This window comes from Dermacentor silvarum, chromosome 11, assembly GCF_013339745.2.
Source record: "Dermacentor silvarum isolate Dsil-2018 chromosome 11, BIME_Dsil_1.4, whole genome shotgun sequence".
NCBI lineage: Eukaryota > Metazoa > Arthropoda > Arachnida > Ixodida > Ixodidae > Dermacentor > Dermacentor silvarum.
The window spans coordinates 68,529,499-68,544,132 of record NC_051164.1 but is presented as its reverse complement, the minus strand read 5'-3'; the positions used below and the strand labels follow the sequence as shown (position 1 = coordinate 68,544,132).

General features: G+C 47.0%; 2 protein-coding genes across 2 annotated transcripts in view; one reads left to right on the top strand and one right to left on the bottom strand.

Moving 5' to 3' along the window:
* Window positions 1-3,427: 3,427 nt before the first annotated feature.
* On the bottom strand, window positions 3,428-7,441 carry LOC119433632 (dnaJ protein homolog 1-like). The gene is made up of 3 exons (XM_037700889.2): window positions 7,065-7,441; window positions 4,732-5,610; window positions 3,428-4,285 (listed from the first exon to the last, which is right to left on the bottom strand). Exons 2-3 carry the CDS (start codon window positions 5,602-5,604, stop codon window positions 4,049-4,051), a joined length of 1,110 nt encoding a protein of 369 aa, XP_037556817.1. The 5' UTR covers window positions 5,605-5,610; window positions 7,065-7,441; the 3' UTR covers window positions 3,428-4,048.
* Window positions 7,442-7,875: 434 nt separating this feature from the next.
* Window positions 7,876-14,634, top strand: part of LOC119432651 (probable very-long-chain enoyl-CoA reductase art-1) — a 12,163-nt gene continuing 5,404 nt past the window's right edge. The window contains exons 1-7 of the mRNA XM_037699808.2: window positions 7,876-8,112; window positions 9,847-9,897; window positions 10,034-10,085; window positions 11,030-11,074; window positions 11,641-11,744; window positions 12,722-12,834; window positions 14,211-14,322. Coding sequence (XP_037555736.1) covers window positions 8,107-8,112; window positions 9,847-9,897; window positions 10,034-10,085; window positions 11,030-11,074; window positions 11,641-11,744; window positions 12,722-12,834; window positions 14,211-14,322 — 483 coding nt within the window. The 5' untranslated portion in view covers window positions 7,876-8,106. The remainder of the gene's footprint in view (window positions 8,113-9,846; window positions 9,898-10,033; window positions 10,086-11,029; window positions 11,075-11,640; window positions 11,745-12,721; window positions 12,835-14,210; window positions 14,323-14,634) is intronic.

Here is a 14,634-nt window from a genome sequence, read left to right as displayed (position 1 = left end):
GCCCAACACCAAGCAACCACGGCGGGTAGTCGTTAAGAATGATAACGGTATATGATTTACGTTTGTGCTTATTTCTCTCTCTCTCTCTCTTTTTTTTGTTTTCGGAGTTCGTAACACACAACAGCACTTCGATTCGAGAATTCACTACTCGAAACTGTCGAACATTCGTTTTCTTTAGAATATCTAAGGGATATGTGACAATATACTTAGTGAAGTCTCAAAGCAGAGAGAACGGTGGAAGCGAGTACTATTAAATCCCAATGAGCTTGCTGCAAGAGAGGCACGGTTTCTGGGCAGGCGCACCAGTTCGAGAGTGAATGCACGATGGCAGATGATTTTTTCTGTAATTAAATATGAATCATTTACTTCTAGGCAGCCTAAGAAAATAAGCGAAATTGTTGCGTCTCGATTTAGGGAAAGCGATTTAATATTCGCTAGTTTTCAACATGCTTCCATCCGTAAAAAAAAATATTTGCGGTGCTTTTACAATGCAGTTCTCTCCTGTAAAGAACTCGAGATTCTGTGTGCATCTGCATGGGGATATGCAAAGAGCACTTACGTGCGAAAAAGCATGTGAATTAGGCCCCTGCAATGCATTGGATAGAACTACATCGTCCATGGCCGGACTATAGTACGCGCTCGCACGTGTGCAAACTTGTTGTATTGCAAACAATTCCCATGCTGAAGCTGTGCTCAAGTGTTGTCCACGTTTGTGATAGCTGTAAAACATATTTTTTTTATCTTTAAGATCAGAGTTCCGCATAAAGCACGTCTTTGACACACCATTAGTCATCGCAGATTTTTTATTTATTTATTTATTATTCTCTTTCGAGGGACATACGTTTCATTAAACGCTGGGGTTTTATGTGCCAATAAACCAGCTATCTGATTATGAGGCACAGCGTTTTGGGGGACTCCGAATTGATTTTGACCACTTTTAACGTGCACTCAGGTATACGGTCTAGCTTTGACGGAAACCGAGCTATATGGTAGTACATCTGTTCAATTACATGCAAAACACATAAATACTGTTATGTAACAACCGCTGGACCGATTTGATTAAATTGGTTGCATTTGAAAGACAAAGTGACTGCAGTAATAACAAATTTGATTCAGGGCCCGGAAGTTTTCAGAAACATTCCCAAGAGGTGGAAAGATAAAAAAAAAAAAAAAAAAAATTAAGTTCGAAGCTTGCAAATTTGTAATGCTGCACCAAATATATATATCGCAGGTAAATGCATCTGTTAGACCATATTAAGCGGACTAAGTACGTATATTAATTTAGAACTTACGTAAAATTGTTATAATAATGTTTGCAATGGTTTTGCGAAAGTTCTACTGCCTAATTAGTGGTCTATTTCAGAGCGCTGTATGAGACACCAATGCTGTCCAGTTTATACAGGGTGTTTCAGCGAACACTTTCAAAAATTCTGAAAGGTTGCCTGCGGCAGATAGCACAATTTTAGTTCAGGAGCTGGTCTACTCGAAGAGGCGGACATGCACAAATTACATGCACATGAATTACATGCACAAAAAATTTAAATGCATAGTACACTAATTAACAAGAATTCACTAAGTTTTTAACTAATTACCTGATGGCCCATATTGCAATTTACAAATTGCAGCCGTGGAGTTCGCAAGGCGGATCCACTTGGAACGAATTCTCGGGAGGACACCAGTTTCGAGATATTAATTCCCGAAGTTTGCGGAGAAATGCATTGGCGTTCCAGTTAATTTCTTAACAAAACGTCGCTTTATGCGAAAATTCGTTCCAAGTGGATCCGCCTTGCGAACTCCACGGCTGCAATTTGTAACTTGCAATATGGGCCATCAGGTAATTAGTTAAAACTTAGTAATTTTTTGTTCATTATTCGACTATGCAGTTCAATTTCTTGTGCAAGTAATGTCCGCCTCTTCGAGTAGACCAGCTCCTGAACTAAAATTGTGCTATCTGCCACAGGCAACCTTTCAGAATTTTTGAAAGTGTTCGCTGAAACACCCTGTATATATTATTGCGTGCAGTACAGAATTTTGGTCTCATTATTTTTTCTTTTTCATTTTCAGATGTCTTTTTAAAAACATCGATGGCCGAAATGAAACCTCCCCTTGCTACAGACACTAGATATAAACTTTTATTTTAAATGCAACAAACCTCCTCAAAAATTGGTGCAAAAGTTCACGAGAGAAACGATGTATCCGTTCCGCACCGTTACGTCCAGCCTCCCACCCCGCAAGGATTGTAATCAAACAAGTATTTTCGCAGCAGCCTGCTGATTTGAGGCACGGACAATGCCTCGAATCATGGCCGCGGACTTGGCGGTTTTTGTTAAGAACATTGAACTCCCTCCTAGTGCTCGGGCAACTGAGCCATGCTCTTGATTAAAGTCTATTCAATCAAGGCTGCGGCATGACCCCATTCTACTCTATATGTTATTGCACAGGTAAGTAAATATTTAAAGTATAAGGACGCATCTTTGGAATATCATGCATGCAGTGTCCTCACACGGAGCGAGATTGACATCCGGACGAAATCAGTACCTGCGTGTGTCAGGTGCTCCTTTGGTCCATGAATTTCGCGCTATTTTCGAGCAGTTGCCACAAGAATTAGTTTTCTGTAAATATATACGTGATACGTACTAAAGAGAAACATCACACCTACGTGGCCACTACATTGAAAAAAAATTTTTTTGACCTCAGCTGTTGCATTTGCCAGTGTGCAGTCAAAAGTGCCCGCTTTCAAAAGTGTGCCTGGGGGTGAGGAGGGGGGGAGGCAAGTGCAAAAGGCACACTTTGCTTCCATTGCGGTCGCTATCGAGTAGACAGCTGCAGTCGGGACAGGCTAGCCGTATAGTTTCTTGCCAACGTCGTAAGCTTTGGGGCTAGTAATGTATAGAGATAAATCACTCGAGTGCCTGAACCATCGTCGAATAAATGCGTGGCCTCCGAGCTCGTGGCATTGCATCCCGATCTTGGAGGCCACCCTTCCTTGCTCGCTTCGTTGCAGGATGGCGCTGCTGGCAGATGGGAAATAGAAAGAACTACTGCGTATGCTGCCTTACACTAACTCTAATTAGAAATAAAGCCCCACAATGAACGGGAATGTTGCTCTGGAAAGGCACGTTATACCCGTTCTCGGAATAAACATGGCAGTACTTCTAAGGGCACCTGCTGATGTTGCGACACTAACTTTGGTTCTCGTGCCTCTACTAGAGTGCGATTGAGTGCTAATGTAGCGAACACGGTCGCCCCTTTTAACCGTTTGAAGCGAGGTTGAAAATCCGGAGAGTTAATTTCTTTGACATTCTTTTCACAGCAGCTCCCACCAAGCTCCCACAGCAGTTCCCACCAATATGCGTTATCGAGTCGGCAATCACCGGCGTCAACAGCGCCAAGGCCATTGCGCGAAGTTGAAAGAACAGAAAGCAAATCGCAACGTAGCAAAGTGTTTATTTACAGCGACAAGGAGTACTCTCTGTACAAAGCATCACTAGCGCGGCACAGGTATACTTTGGGCGCCCACACCTGTGCTCAAAAGAAAAATGCAAGCTATTATTTACATTATGTACAAGGGCAGACGACTGCAGCCCATGGGAACTTCAGTGGGCAAGCGGCTTGATGCACCGTGAAATGCAGAGCCGCAACGTCTGCCGACCTTATAAAAACATGTGAAGACGAGAGATCCTACAATGCGACGATGCAGTGGCACCCACAAGGCATGGGTGTTGTGCAGTCACACTAGGTTCCGACTGCAGTCTTCCCATCTTTGACACGGCCAGCGGTGACACGGCCAACTAGTGTAGGCATCCTGCGGATGTCACTACGAGAGTTGCACTCTGTGGCCGGCGTCGACCTGTCACGTCCATCATTCCTGCAGACTGGTGTGTCCTTGTGGGGGCTCTGTCGAAGTATAAAAACTTCCGAGAAAAAATTTGTTCCAGTCCTATCGTTGCACAGAAATACATGCGACGTTCGTCCCCAGCTGTCGACCTCAAGATGAGCTTTAAAAAAGTCTCGTATGTCCTCTTCACAAATGTCTATGCTGCTTTGCTCAGACATGGGGAGGCAATGTGTCGTAGAGTATTTGCCGTGCACTTTCCGACAAGTGCTCGGGGAACTGGATGTCGAAGCTGACAAGCAGGTCACCACGCTTTGTTGGGTCTTTGGGGTACGGCAGGCCTTGGCCCTGGATCCGCTTGACTGTTGTGGGCTTGACGATGTCCTTCAGTGGCAGTGATATCTTGCCCTTGGTCAATGTTGGCACCTCTATCGTCACTCCACACAGAGCCTGAAACGAACAGGAACACAGATGTTCAGTATTGCGGTCACTGGCAAGCGATATGCATATAGAGAAATTAGCACAGTCTGGTGAACTGTGTATTGTGAAGTGAACTACAGTTCATAGTCTTTGTGTGTTCCAGTAAACGAGCACTGATAAACTGCACTTAGAGAAATAGGAGCTCAGCTAAGACTTAACAGTATAGCAAGTAAGCTCACTAGATAAGCTTCGCCCACCCCCGCAGATCCTGCAGGGTTTTAATCCTGACAAATAAAGTTGTTCATTCATTCATTAACGCTCCAAACTCTAACCTTAACCAAACCTCTACAACATGAAAAGTACTAGATCAATCTGAAAATATCTTGCTGTTGCCACCTCAGCATTTAACTGAACTCCAGCAGGGGGACAAAACTAATTGATGAGCCTGAAACAAAGAACGGAGCACGGGAACCTACCTGCTTGAGCGTGAGCCTGGCAGTGTAGCGGATGTCGGCGCCTTCCCTCTTGAACTGCGGGTGGGGCTTGTCGCGGATGATGAACACGATGTCCGCCGGGATGGTACCGGGAAGCTGGTCGCCTTCGCGCTGGAAGGTGATCTTCGTGCCAGCCTTCCAGCCTGGCTTGACGTTGATGGTGAGCACCTTCTCCTCGCGCTTGGGCGTGCGCCCGTCCGGTCCCATGACTTTCCGGCTGATCTTCATCTTCTTGGTGCAGCCGCGGAGAACCTCCTCGAGTGTCACGTGCAGATCGTGCTCGATGGCAGGGTCCTGCCTGCCCTGAGCCTTTCCGCCACTGCCAGGCCGGGCGCCCGCCGTGAAGCTCTGGGACCGGAACGGGTTAGCGCCGGGTCTCCCGCCTCCCATGGGCACGCCGAAGGGGTCGCCGTCCAGGTCCATGTCGTCGTCGGCACCCCCACCGGGTCCGCTGAAGAACATGTTCATGCCGCCGGGCCCGCCAGGTCCGCCGCCGAAGCTGAAGAAGTTCTCGAACGGGTTGTCAGTGCCGAAGAACTGGGCGAACGTGGCCCGCGGGTCGCCGTGGAAGGTGTAGGTGAACGACTGGCCTCCAGGCATGTTGGTTCCTCCGCCGCCGCCTCCGCCGGCGCTGCCCTTGAGGCCTTCCTCGCCGAAGCGGTCGTAGACGTCCCGCTTCTTCTTGTCGCTCAGCACCTCGTACGCCTCGGCAACCTCCTTGAACTTCTCCTCGGCCTCCGGAGACTTGTTCTTGTCTGGATGGTACTTGAGGGCGAGCTTCCGGTAGGCCTTCTTGATGTCGTCATCACTGGCACCCTTGCTGATGCCGAGGATCTTATAGTAGTCTTTACCCATCGTCTCCTGCAAAAAAGATGACAAGAACAAGGTTAACATACACAAGTGGTTTCAGAATGAGAAAAAGAGAGAAAAAAAAAGAAAAAAGAAGAAATCGGACGTGCTCCTTAGGCCAGAGTTGAACAATGCTAACCCCACAGCTAAATTAACGTGCTTTCTGGAACTATGCAAGTGTCAGTGTACTTTCGTGTCAAAAGCGGTGCGCCAAATAAAATTACGGTGGTATGGCTAAGCCGATCTGCAGCTGGGGTTATACGTTTACCGAAGTGTTTCTTATTTCGGTCGTACTTATACCACACAGAAACAATGCTGCAATTGAAAAGGCAAGGATGAACTACGAAAATATCGCGAACCTATGACATCCATGAGTTCATCTTTATTGTATTCCTGCGCAGGAAAAAACCCTGGCGAAGGAGCCAGGCCGCGCCCAGAATGTTCTACGAGAGCCGAGTCCCGACCGAACGCGCTGACCGGGCAAGCAGCCCGGTCTTGCCGCAACGTACGCATACCAGAGCCGAATGGTGTCGGCGTTGCGCAAAACCCCAGAACGTTCCCTTCGGATAAAAAACAAAGAACCGCGACCTCCAATGATAGACTCGCTGCAGCCCTCAGCGTAACTTTATTCCAACGCCTCCTATAAAGACAGGCGTTGCTTTATTCTGACATCGAGTTTCTCGAAAGCTCGCTTGGTGGCACGCGATAAGCCCGACCCAAGACGCCACGTACACACGAAGCTGCACTCTCGAAATATACGAGGCTGTTGCAAGCATCGCCGGACGGGAAAACTGACAATCGCACTAGCCGAAGGTTCGTGGACGACGGCGACTTGTCCAATGTCACGGAGGGCATACGGCACGAACCGCTGAAAGTTGACGACGCGCTAGGTAGCAGCTGGTAACCAGACGCACTCGCGCAATTGACTTACACAGCCCGTCAAACAATCATTAGGCGGTTAACGTCAGCGGTATTATGTCACGAGCAAATAGAGCTCATTGCATGGGCAATCACTTTACGAGCAGTGAGAACACTCCCGATTGCGAACGAGACCATGCGAAACGCTTGGACTGCTGCTCGCGCTATCAAAAATTATTGTTTTGGTAAAAACCATTATTAAACGCCACAATCATAATACCCAAAACCATGATAGTGCGGTTACATGAATGCGATTCTACGAATAATAACGCGAGAATGTTTGAACTATCAGAGGATCGAACTAACGCCTAGGCAAATGGCGGGAGAAGTGGCGTCGCAAACCTGCGACAATGTAAAGCAGGCTGCACTACTACGTACGTAATTGTGGTAGAACGTTCCGCTAATTGCGAGTCAGACAGCTGATCATAACATTACCATTCCACTGAATCAGGCGAAGGAACGCCAACAGCGTGAACAAGCCTGAGTACAGTATCGGGCGAAGAGCCACCGCCAGCAAGGCAGAAAATTCAATAACAACATAAGCTTACCTTTGGTGTTGTAGGTAGACTTGTAGGTCAATGAAGGTCGGTACTCTTGCGAGTCAGGTAATCCAAAAAGCGTATCGATGTGGATGCACACAAACGAAGAATCTTTCTTCTATGCCACGGCAACGGCACGGCCAACGCGTATATACGTTGGAAACGGGCTTCCAGAAACGTCTCGAAAACTCTATCCGTGACGTTGTGTCCGACAAGTGACGTCACACAAGCAAGTGGCGCTATCAAGTGGCCGGCACTGCAACTACTGTGAAGCAATCAGCTGACTGCACTGTTGCTGTGCTGCAGGCACACCTGCACAGCGCGACATGAGACTCGAACATTTAGCACACACTGCGTAAGTGAGTCAGTGAACGCCGGTGCATGGTAACACGCACATATCGCGATGCTGTGACGCCTCAGAGGAGCTGGCAGAGCTGCCGAACGGCCGCCCCACTTCGTGATCACAGGCTCGACTCGGTCGCTCAGCCGGGCGCAGCTGCGGCGGTTTACAGACGACCCACTGCCGCTAGGGGTGGCGCTGTGAACAATGCTTCTTCGAAGAACCCCGAACATTCCAGAACTTTCTAGAACCTACAGAGCACGCAAAACTATCCACTTGATGATAAAAGCAACGCTTTAGGACAATATATTGGCGAACAGGAGCAATCTAAAACCAACAAACCTTTTCTATAAGCTCTCCTACCCACTCCGTTATCGAAGTTACCATTTTTACCGACAACTTGGTAGAAAAGCAAATAAAACAGGCAACCCTAATCAACTAGTGATGATGATAGCTGTTGCGACGGTAGCGACACTTACAAAATTTTCGCACAAAAAGTACGAGCTCGTCGCCGACTTCTCGCACATCACTTTCCATCTCTCCATCGTCTCGACGGCTGATCGCCGCCCTCTTCCACTCCTTCGAGGTCGGGCACCCAAGCCCGACTTGACGCGGCGGCCAGTTTCCCCCAAGAGCATCCTTCGTTACTTACTTCACCCTTCGTCTTCGCGTTACTGAAGAAACAGTCATCGTCGTCAAAGGACAATCATCATGGAGGTAAGCGAGTGAATTTTCTTAGTTTTGAGAACACAACTAACGCGGACAAGTCGGGAAGTCTTTAGTGCATATTTTGATTATCTTCGTGAGTTCATGACGCAGCGCTTCTAAGCGCCCTCCGAGGACTGCAGAGAGGATTCATTGTTCGAGCTCAGATGGGCTTTTGAAATTCGAATCGACGCTTTTGCGAACAGCTTTTCCGACAGTTGCAGACAAACCGTGTTCGAAACGCGGCGCTCCAATGCCTAGTGTTTTCCGGCGATCTAAACCCGGCATCATTTGACCTCGACGCCGGCGACAGTTGCTTTGACAGCATCTCATTTCGAAAGCCGGCAATATCGTGCCACCTATCAAGGGCACCACTATCGCACCGTCTACATGCCCGACTCCCGATACTGATGTCGGCACTGATACCGGCGCGAAGACACAGCCCCATAGCTTGCAGCGAAGAAAAAAAAAAAAAAAAAAAAAAACCGCTGTTCGCTTGGTGTTTGTCAATTCTACTTTGCTTGGATTTTTTCGGTGTCGTGCGCCACTCTCGCGTCAATGCACTCTGTGTTTGTCTAAAGTACAAATTAACGCGCCAAGCATAGAAGCGTAGCGAGGAGGGTTTTTACGCCGAAAGCGCCGAACACGATTACTTTCCTTTATTTTGTGACGCACATGTATTTTTCTTAGCGATCCTTTCACACGCGAGTTGGCCTCGTGAGTGAGAGGGGGAGGAGAGGGTTGTCAAGAAGCCGACGAACCACTCGACGCGTTTACTCCCGCTCGTACTTTTTTTTTTTTTTTTTTTCTTTTTTTCCCTCGTGTAATCTTTCCTCTAGCGCTCCTGATTTCCTCGTTCGCCCGTAGCCGCAGGAAAAGGAGACGCGAGAACACAAACCTGACGCACGTAATGCCTATCCGATGAAACCGTGAGCCCCATTACCTAGCGGGGCCGGAAAACGGTTCTCGGGTTGAGTCTTGCGCCTCGCGTCGTTGCTAGCCGAGAGCTCGGGCGCGAGTTTGAGAAGCCGCGAGAAAGGTTCACGAGAAAAAAAAAAAAAAATTAATGTAACGCTTATCACGTACGGAGTTCTTGGACAAACTTTGTGCAGCAGCGCCGGGCGCGTTTTCGAGGCCGGCGGTAATTGAGAAAAAAAGGACACTCCTTTTCATGTTTCCTACTTCCGCCACGACGTCCTTACTCTTAATTTTCGCACGCCTGTCGGGAAAAGCTGGCGCGCTTGCAGACTGCAGCCGGTTACACTTGGCTTGTGAAAATGCAGGCGATGGGACTTTACATATCAGCTCATCGTTTTGCATGACTTGTTCTGAATAAGTTTTTTTTTTTTTTTTTTTTTTGAAGTGTTACTCAAGAAGACCCATTGTGTTGGTGTGCCTTGCTGTCAGCTTCATATTTATTTAGTTATTGAATTGCCTACAATGCCCTAAGCACATGAGGGGCGTCGCTGGGGTATGAAATATTTGAGACACATTATTATGCAATATACCTCACTAAAACAGAAATTTGGGCTGTTTTGGCTTGCATAATGTGTAAATTACGGTGCACTAGACAAGGGGGGACCGTTTAAACAAGACACACATAAGCACTCCGTGTGTCTTGGTTCTGCGGTCGTCCCTTGTCTAATGCGCTGTGATTTATCTTTTATTATCGGCTTGATACTGCATCTGAGCATTTTCGTGATATCTTATAATCTTCTTATCTGCCTGTGCTATCCACACTTGCAGATTGAGGTTGTTGCAGCCAGCTCGAACAAACAGGTCGCCAAGCTTCATGGGGTGAGTGAGAACGCTCGTGATCTTGCCTCTCGTCTTGCCATTTTCTTAACAAGCACTTGATTCTGTGCTTTGATTCCTTTGTGGTGTCGTCTGCTGCGATGGCTTACGATTCCTTCGTTCTTTTTTTTTTTTTCAGCTCAATCAAAGCACAACAATCTTGGATGTCAAAAAACAGGTGCACCGTCTGAGTAAGTAAGCCTATCGAATGTGCACAAGCCGATGCCATGCTTTCTTTCAAAGGGACACCGAAGATGAATGTCTGTCTAGTTCAGGTAGATTAGCATATTAGACATCTCAAATACTAAAGGTAAATCTTTCTGGACGTGGATGGTTGGCAACCTATCAAGGACACAAAACGAGAAACGCAAGAAAACGAGTGGCACACTTTGCCGGAGTGAGTGTCATTTTGATGGTGTGCTGCTAGACAGGAAAGGAAAGTGTCATTCGGAATTGATGACAGCGTCGCTCATCAAGTCAGCCTGCACATTATATATTTGTTCATTTTGTCATCATTTGCAAAATAACATTGACGTGGCCAATCGCCATGAGCGGAGACGAGACAGCATGGCACTTGGCACCTGACCGACGCAGTGCACGTTTGATACCCGCCGTGGTGGTGTAGTGACTTTGGTGTTGACCTGCCGTGGTTGCTCAGTGGCTATGGTGTTGGGCTGCTGAGCACGAGGTCGCGGGATCGAATCCCGGCCACGGCGGCTGCTTTTCGATGGGAGCGAAATGCGAAAGCACCCGTGTACTTAGATTTAGGTGCACGTTAAAGAACCCCAGGTGAACCAAATTCCCAGAGTCCCCCACTACGGCGTGCCTCACAGTCGGTTCGCGGTTTTAGTACGTAAAATCCCATAATTAAATTTAATTTAAAACTTTGGTGTTGTGCTGCTAAGCCCGAGGGCGTGGGATCAAATCCCGGTCGCGGCGGTGTAATGCGAAAACACCCGTGCACCGTGCAATGGGTGTACACATTAAAGAAACCCAAGGTGATCAAAATTAATCCAGAGGCCCCCAATACGGAGTCTCTTTAATGCATGGTACAAAGGCCTGTGCTAAACAAATAGTTGTTTCCTGCCAGTAGTTGCATGTATCGACGCTCAATTTATTTCTTCTTTCGTTGCAGAGCCAAAGCTTTACCCTGAGAGGCAGTCAATCAAGACTGACCAAAGTAAGTCATTCCTTCGACTTTTCCGTTTATGCATTAGCGATTTCAAAGACCTTGTCATTGTGTGTCAATGCCCCTTGGGAATCCTCGACGAAGGGAATGGTGGATTTCTCTGAGCACAAAAGGTGCCACTTTCCTCCTCCTAGTTTGTTTGAGATAGTGGTGTCAAGTTAAAAGGCACATTTTTCCTAGAGAAATAACTTTTATCACATCTTGGTGTGCCATGTGGCTGTCGGAAATTGCGAAGGATATATGTTCATAGCAGAGTTGTATGTGTACCTCGAGTAGAGACGACAGTCGTGAAAGAAAAGTAGACCATTGTTGATCAGTGTGCAACGAAACAGGAACGTTGCAGACTTCACTTGCTTCTTGCTCTGCTTGTCATTATCGATAGCATTATCCAAACAAACTGCAGGATGGATGCAGTTTGGGCCTAGGTTTCGGAGGGTTAGAACCGTGGTTCGTACCATGGTGCACACCTGTGTGGCCCGTTCTTATTCTGGTCGCACTGGCAGACGTGCGGTGCAGACTGCTTTGATTTGTATAGAATGTACTGGTGGTGTGTGCAGAGTCGAAAGCACTGAAAGATGAGAGCACTCTTGGAGACCTCAGGCTTCAGTCTGGCGACCGGCTGTACCTCAAGGACCTAGGGCCACAGATTGGTTGGAAGACGGTAAGTGAGACTTTCAAAAGCGTACCTGCCAACTTGTGAACCTAAGAATTCATAAACATTAAAATTCACAATGGAGGGGAGCTAGCACAATTTTTTTTTCAAGTTTGCCCTGTGAGCGTACGCCTTTTACAAGATGCATAAAAACTTTATTAACAGTGATTAGCTTATAGCGCCCCATGTGGAGTGTCAGGAGAGTGGGAGAGAAGAAAGTTGGTCGGACTCGCGTTATGGGGCCGGTAAGCCATAGAAAAGTATATATGTAGAGGCTGTGCCTGTGTTATAAGGCTTTTTGTGCTGCCACTAGAAAGCAGCGTACCTACAGTCACAATTTGATGCTCTTATACTATTCTTTTCTTTTTGCTGTCCTGTCATTCCAACTTTCCCTTTTTTTTTTTTTTTTTTTTACAGAGCAGAGTTTATTTTGTGCAAGATTAATAAAAGCCTATGACGATCCTAAATTTGTAAAGTTTATGGGAAGTTCAGGAGAGTTGGCAGGTGTGCGAACGTTCTCGAAGAAGGCACAGAATTAGGTGGTGTTACGGAACTGGGACATGTGCAGGCACAGGGTGGTGTCGGCTGATGCGAGACTGAGCCTGCAAATGCGCTTCTCCACTCGCCTCATTTGACCTGAGCAAGGTGACGAACCTCGTGCTAGAACTGTAATTGAGGTGTTAACATGTGGGCTGCAGTGCCATAATTCCTGCCGCTGAAGAACCCCAGGTGGTCAAAATGAATGCTGAGCCCCCGGCTACGGTGTGCCTCGTAATCAGATCAAGGTTTGACATGTAAGATGGTAGAATTTTAAATAAGGCTGATGATGGTTGCAAAAAAAAAAAAAGACATGTCGGAGCCCTTGTCATGCTCTTCGTAGTTTTTTTGTACTTGCTCCCGTTCCTACAACCTAAACAGTAAACTCGATAAATGCTGATTTGAAAAGCTCTTGCGAGGGTCCCTCTCATATGTGCCGTGCCCGGCAGGTATTCATGGTGGAGTACTTTGGACCCTTGGCCCTGTACCTCATCACTGTCTCTAGGCCAGCGTGGTTATACGGACAGTATGCATCACGCCACCAAGTGGACGTTGCCGTCAAGTTCGTATTCTTTTTTTTTTTTTTAAGTGTCGCAGGGTCATTCCTGTGCAGTCTGGCGCGCTAGTGCATTCAAAGAACCTTGCAATGCCTTTTGTTCACTCGATACATTGAAACATCGAGCTTCATTCTTTGCTACAGTACTAAGCACATGGGTACCACGATAGCTAAAAAACAGCATGGGCATCATGGCGAGTACATGTATTTTTCTAAGATGGCATGGATTTGTTGGCAAGGCTTCTCTTAGTGACTATTTGTGGTAAAATGTGTACAATGCTTCGCTCGGAGCGTCTATTTAGCAGAGTTGCATGTTTTGCAGTCACTGTTCATTTCGTTGCATAAATTTTTGTGCACAAATAAATTGCACTGAGCTAGGTGCCACTAAATCTAGATGATGGTCAAGCAACACCTCCTATTTGCAATTTTTTTTAAATATTTGAAACAAATATCATTTGTAATGGGCAACTAACCGAACAACAAAAATGCAGGCCAAATTCAATTGTTGCTGTGCAGAGATTATGCAACAGATAATTCTTTCAAAAGTTCGCATGACACAAAAATGCCTTCATGATAAGCACATATTTCTTACATGTTTATATCGAGAAAATTCTATATTTACTTCGTTGTATCCAATAATTCATTATATTTGTGTTGGTGATATTCATGTTTGACTGTGTAAGAATCTGCAGCAGTGCCAACTTTTCTATTCAACCAGTGTACAGTGGCGACCGAAATCTTTACCTTATTTCTTGTGTTATCTTGGTGTGACCCCTTGTACTATGCTCATGGAATGAAGCGTGACAGGGGAGAGTGCGATGTCGCGCCATTACACATCTGGTGTGTTCTCATTGGAGTGAAGCTCCGATGAGAACCGTGCTGTGGATTTCGGCGATGACCACGCCCCAGTTCTCACGGGGAGCGAACCTTGCAACACTATGGTTGGCTTTATTCAGGGGCGATATTCTCAAGCAATGACTTTTGGTGCAATTATCAGCTTTCACAAGATTTCGCATGACTCTGCTCCCGACGCGTCGAAGGAGATGTTCGAGAGTGTTTCTGGCACTGTGTGAAGATAGCAAGCTCGGCACAGTGCCAGAAACGCTGTTGGCTGTATACTCCAATGCGTCTGTTGTCAAGTCACATGAACGAAACCTCGTGGAAGTGATTGTATCTCCAGCAGCGACAGTATGGTGGCTAGAGTAGCGACAGCTTCTACTTGGGGAGACAGTCGGTGACGAGTCGCCGCGAAATTGCACTGTGGCAGGCAGGGAAAGCTTCCTTTCGTTTCTGTCGCACTTGCACACTGTTTCGTGTTAGCCTGGTAATGCCAGCCTGCGTGAATGCATTCTCACGCTGATGTGTTACATCTTGCCTTTCAGGGTGGCAGCCGCCTGCTGGACAATCCACTACGTCAAGCGGCTACTGGAGACTCTCTTTGTGCATCGCTTCTCTCAGACGGCACCATGCACCTATGATGCAAACCTGTTTAAGGTATGCGGTCTGTTCAATAGGCCGATTTCACCGCGTTCAGAGTGCATGTGCGCCGGCGTTGCCAGCACTATGATGACGGCAGTCTTTGCAGCTTTTCCTTAGTGTTTGGTTTTTAAAGCAAGGTTGACAGGAATGCTGAGGGCAATGCCATTTTGATTTTGCAAGCGAACTTTGGGGGGGGGGGGAACTTAGGGGGGGAAGTATCCTCGGCTCCTAATGCAGAACCCTTTTATGATCGCCTACCTGTCTTCTGATCTCGTGGACCAAGCGGATTTGTCATTGTACGAACGCTGCATGTTTCTTGCGATAGTT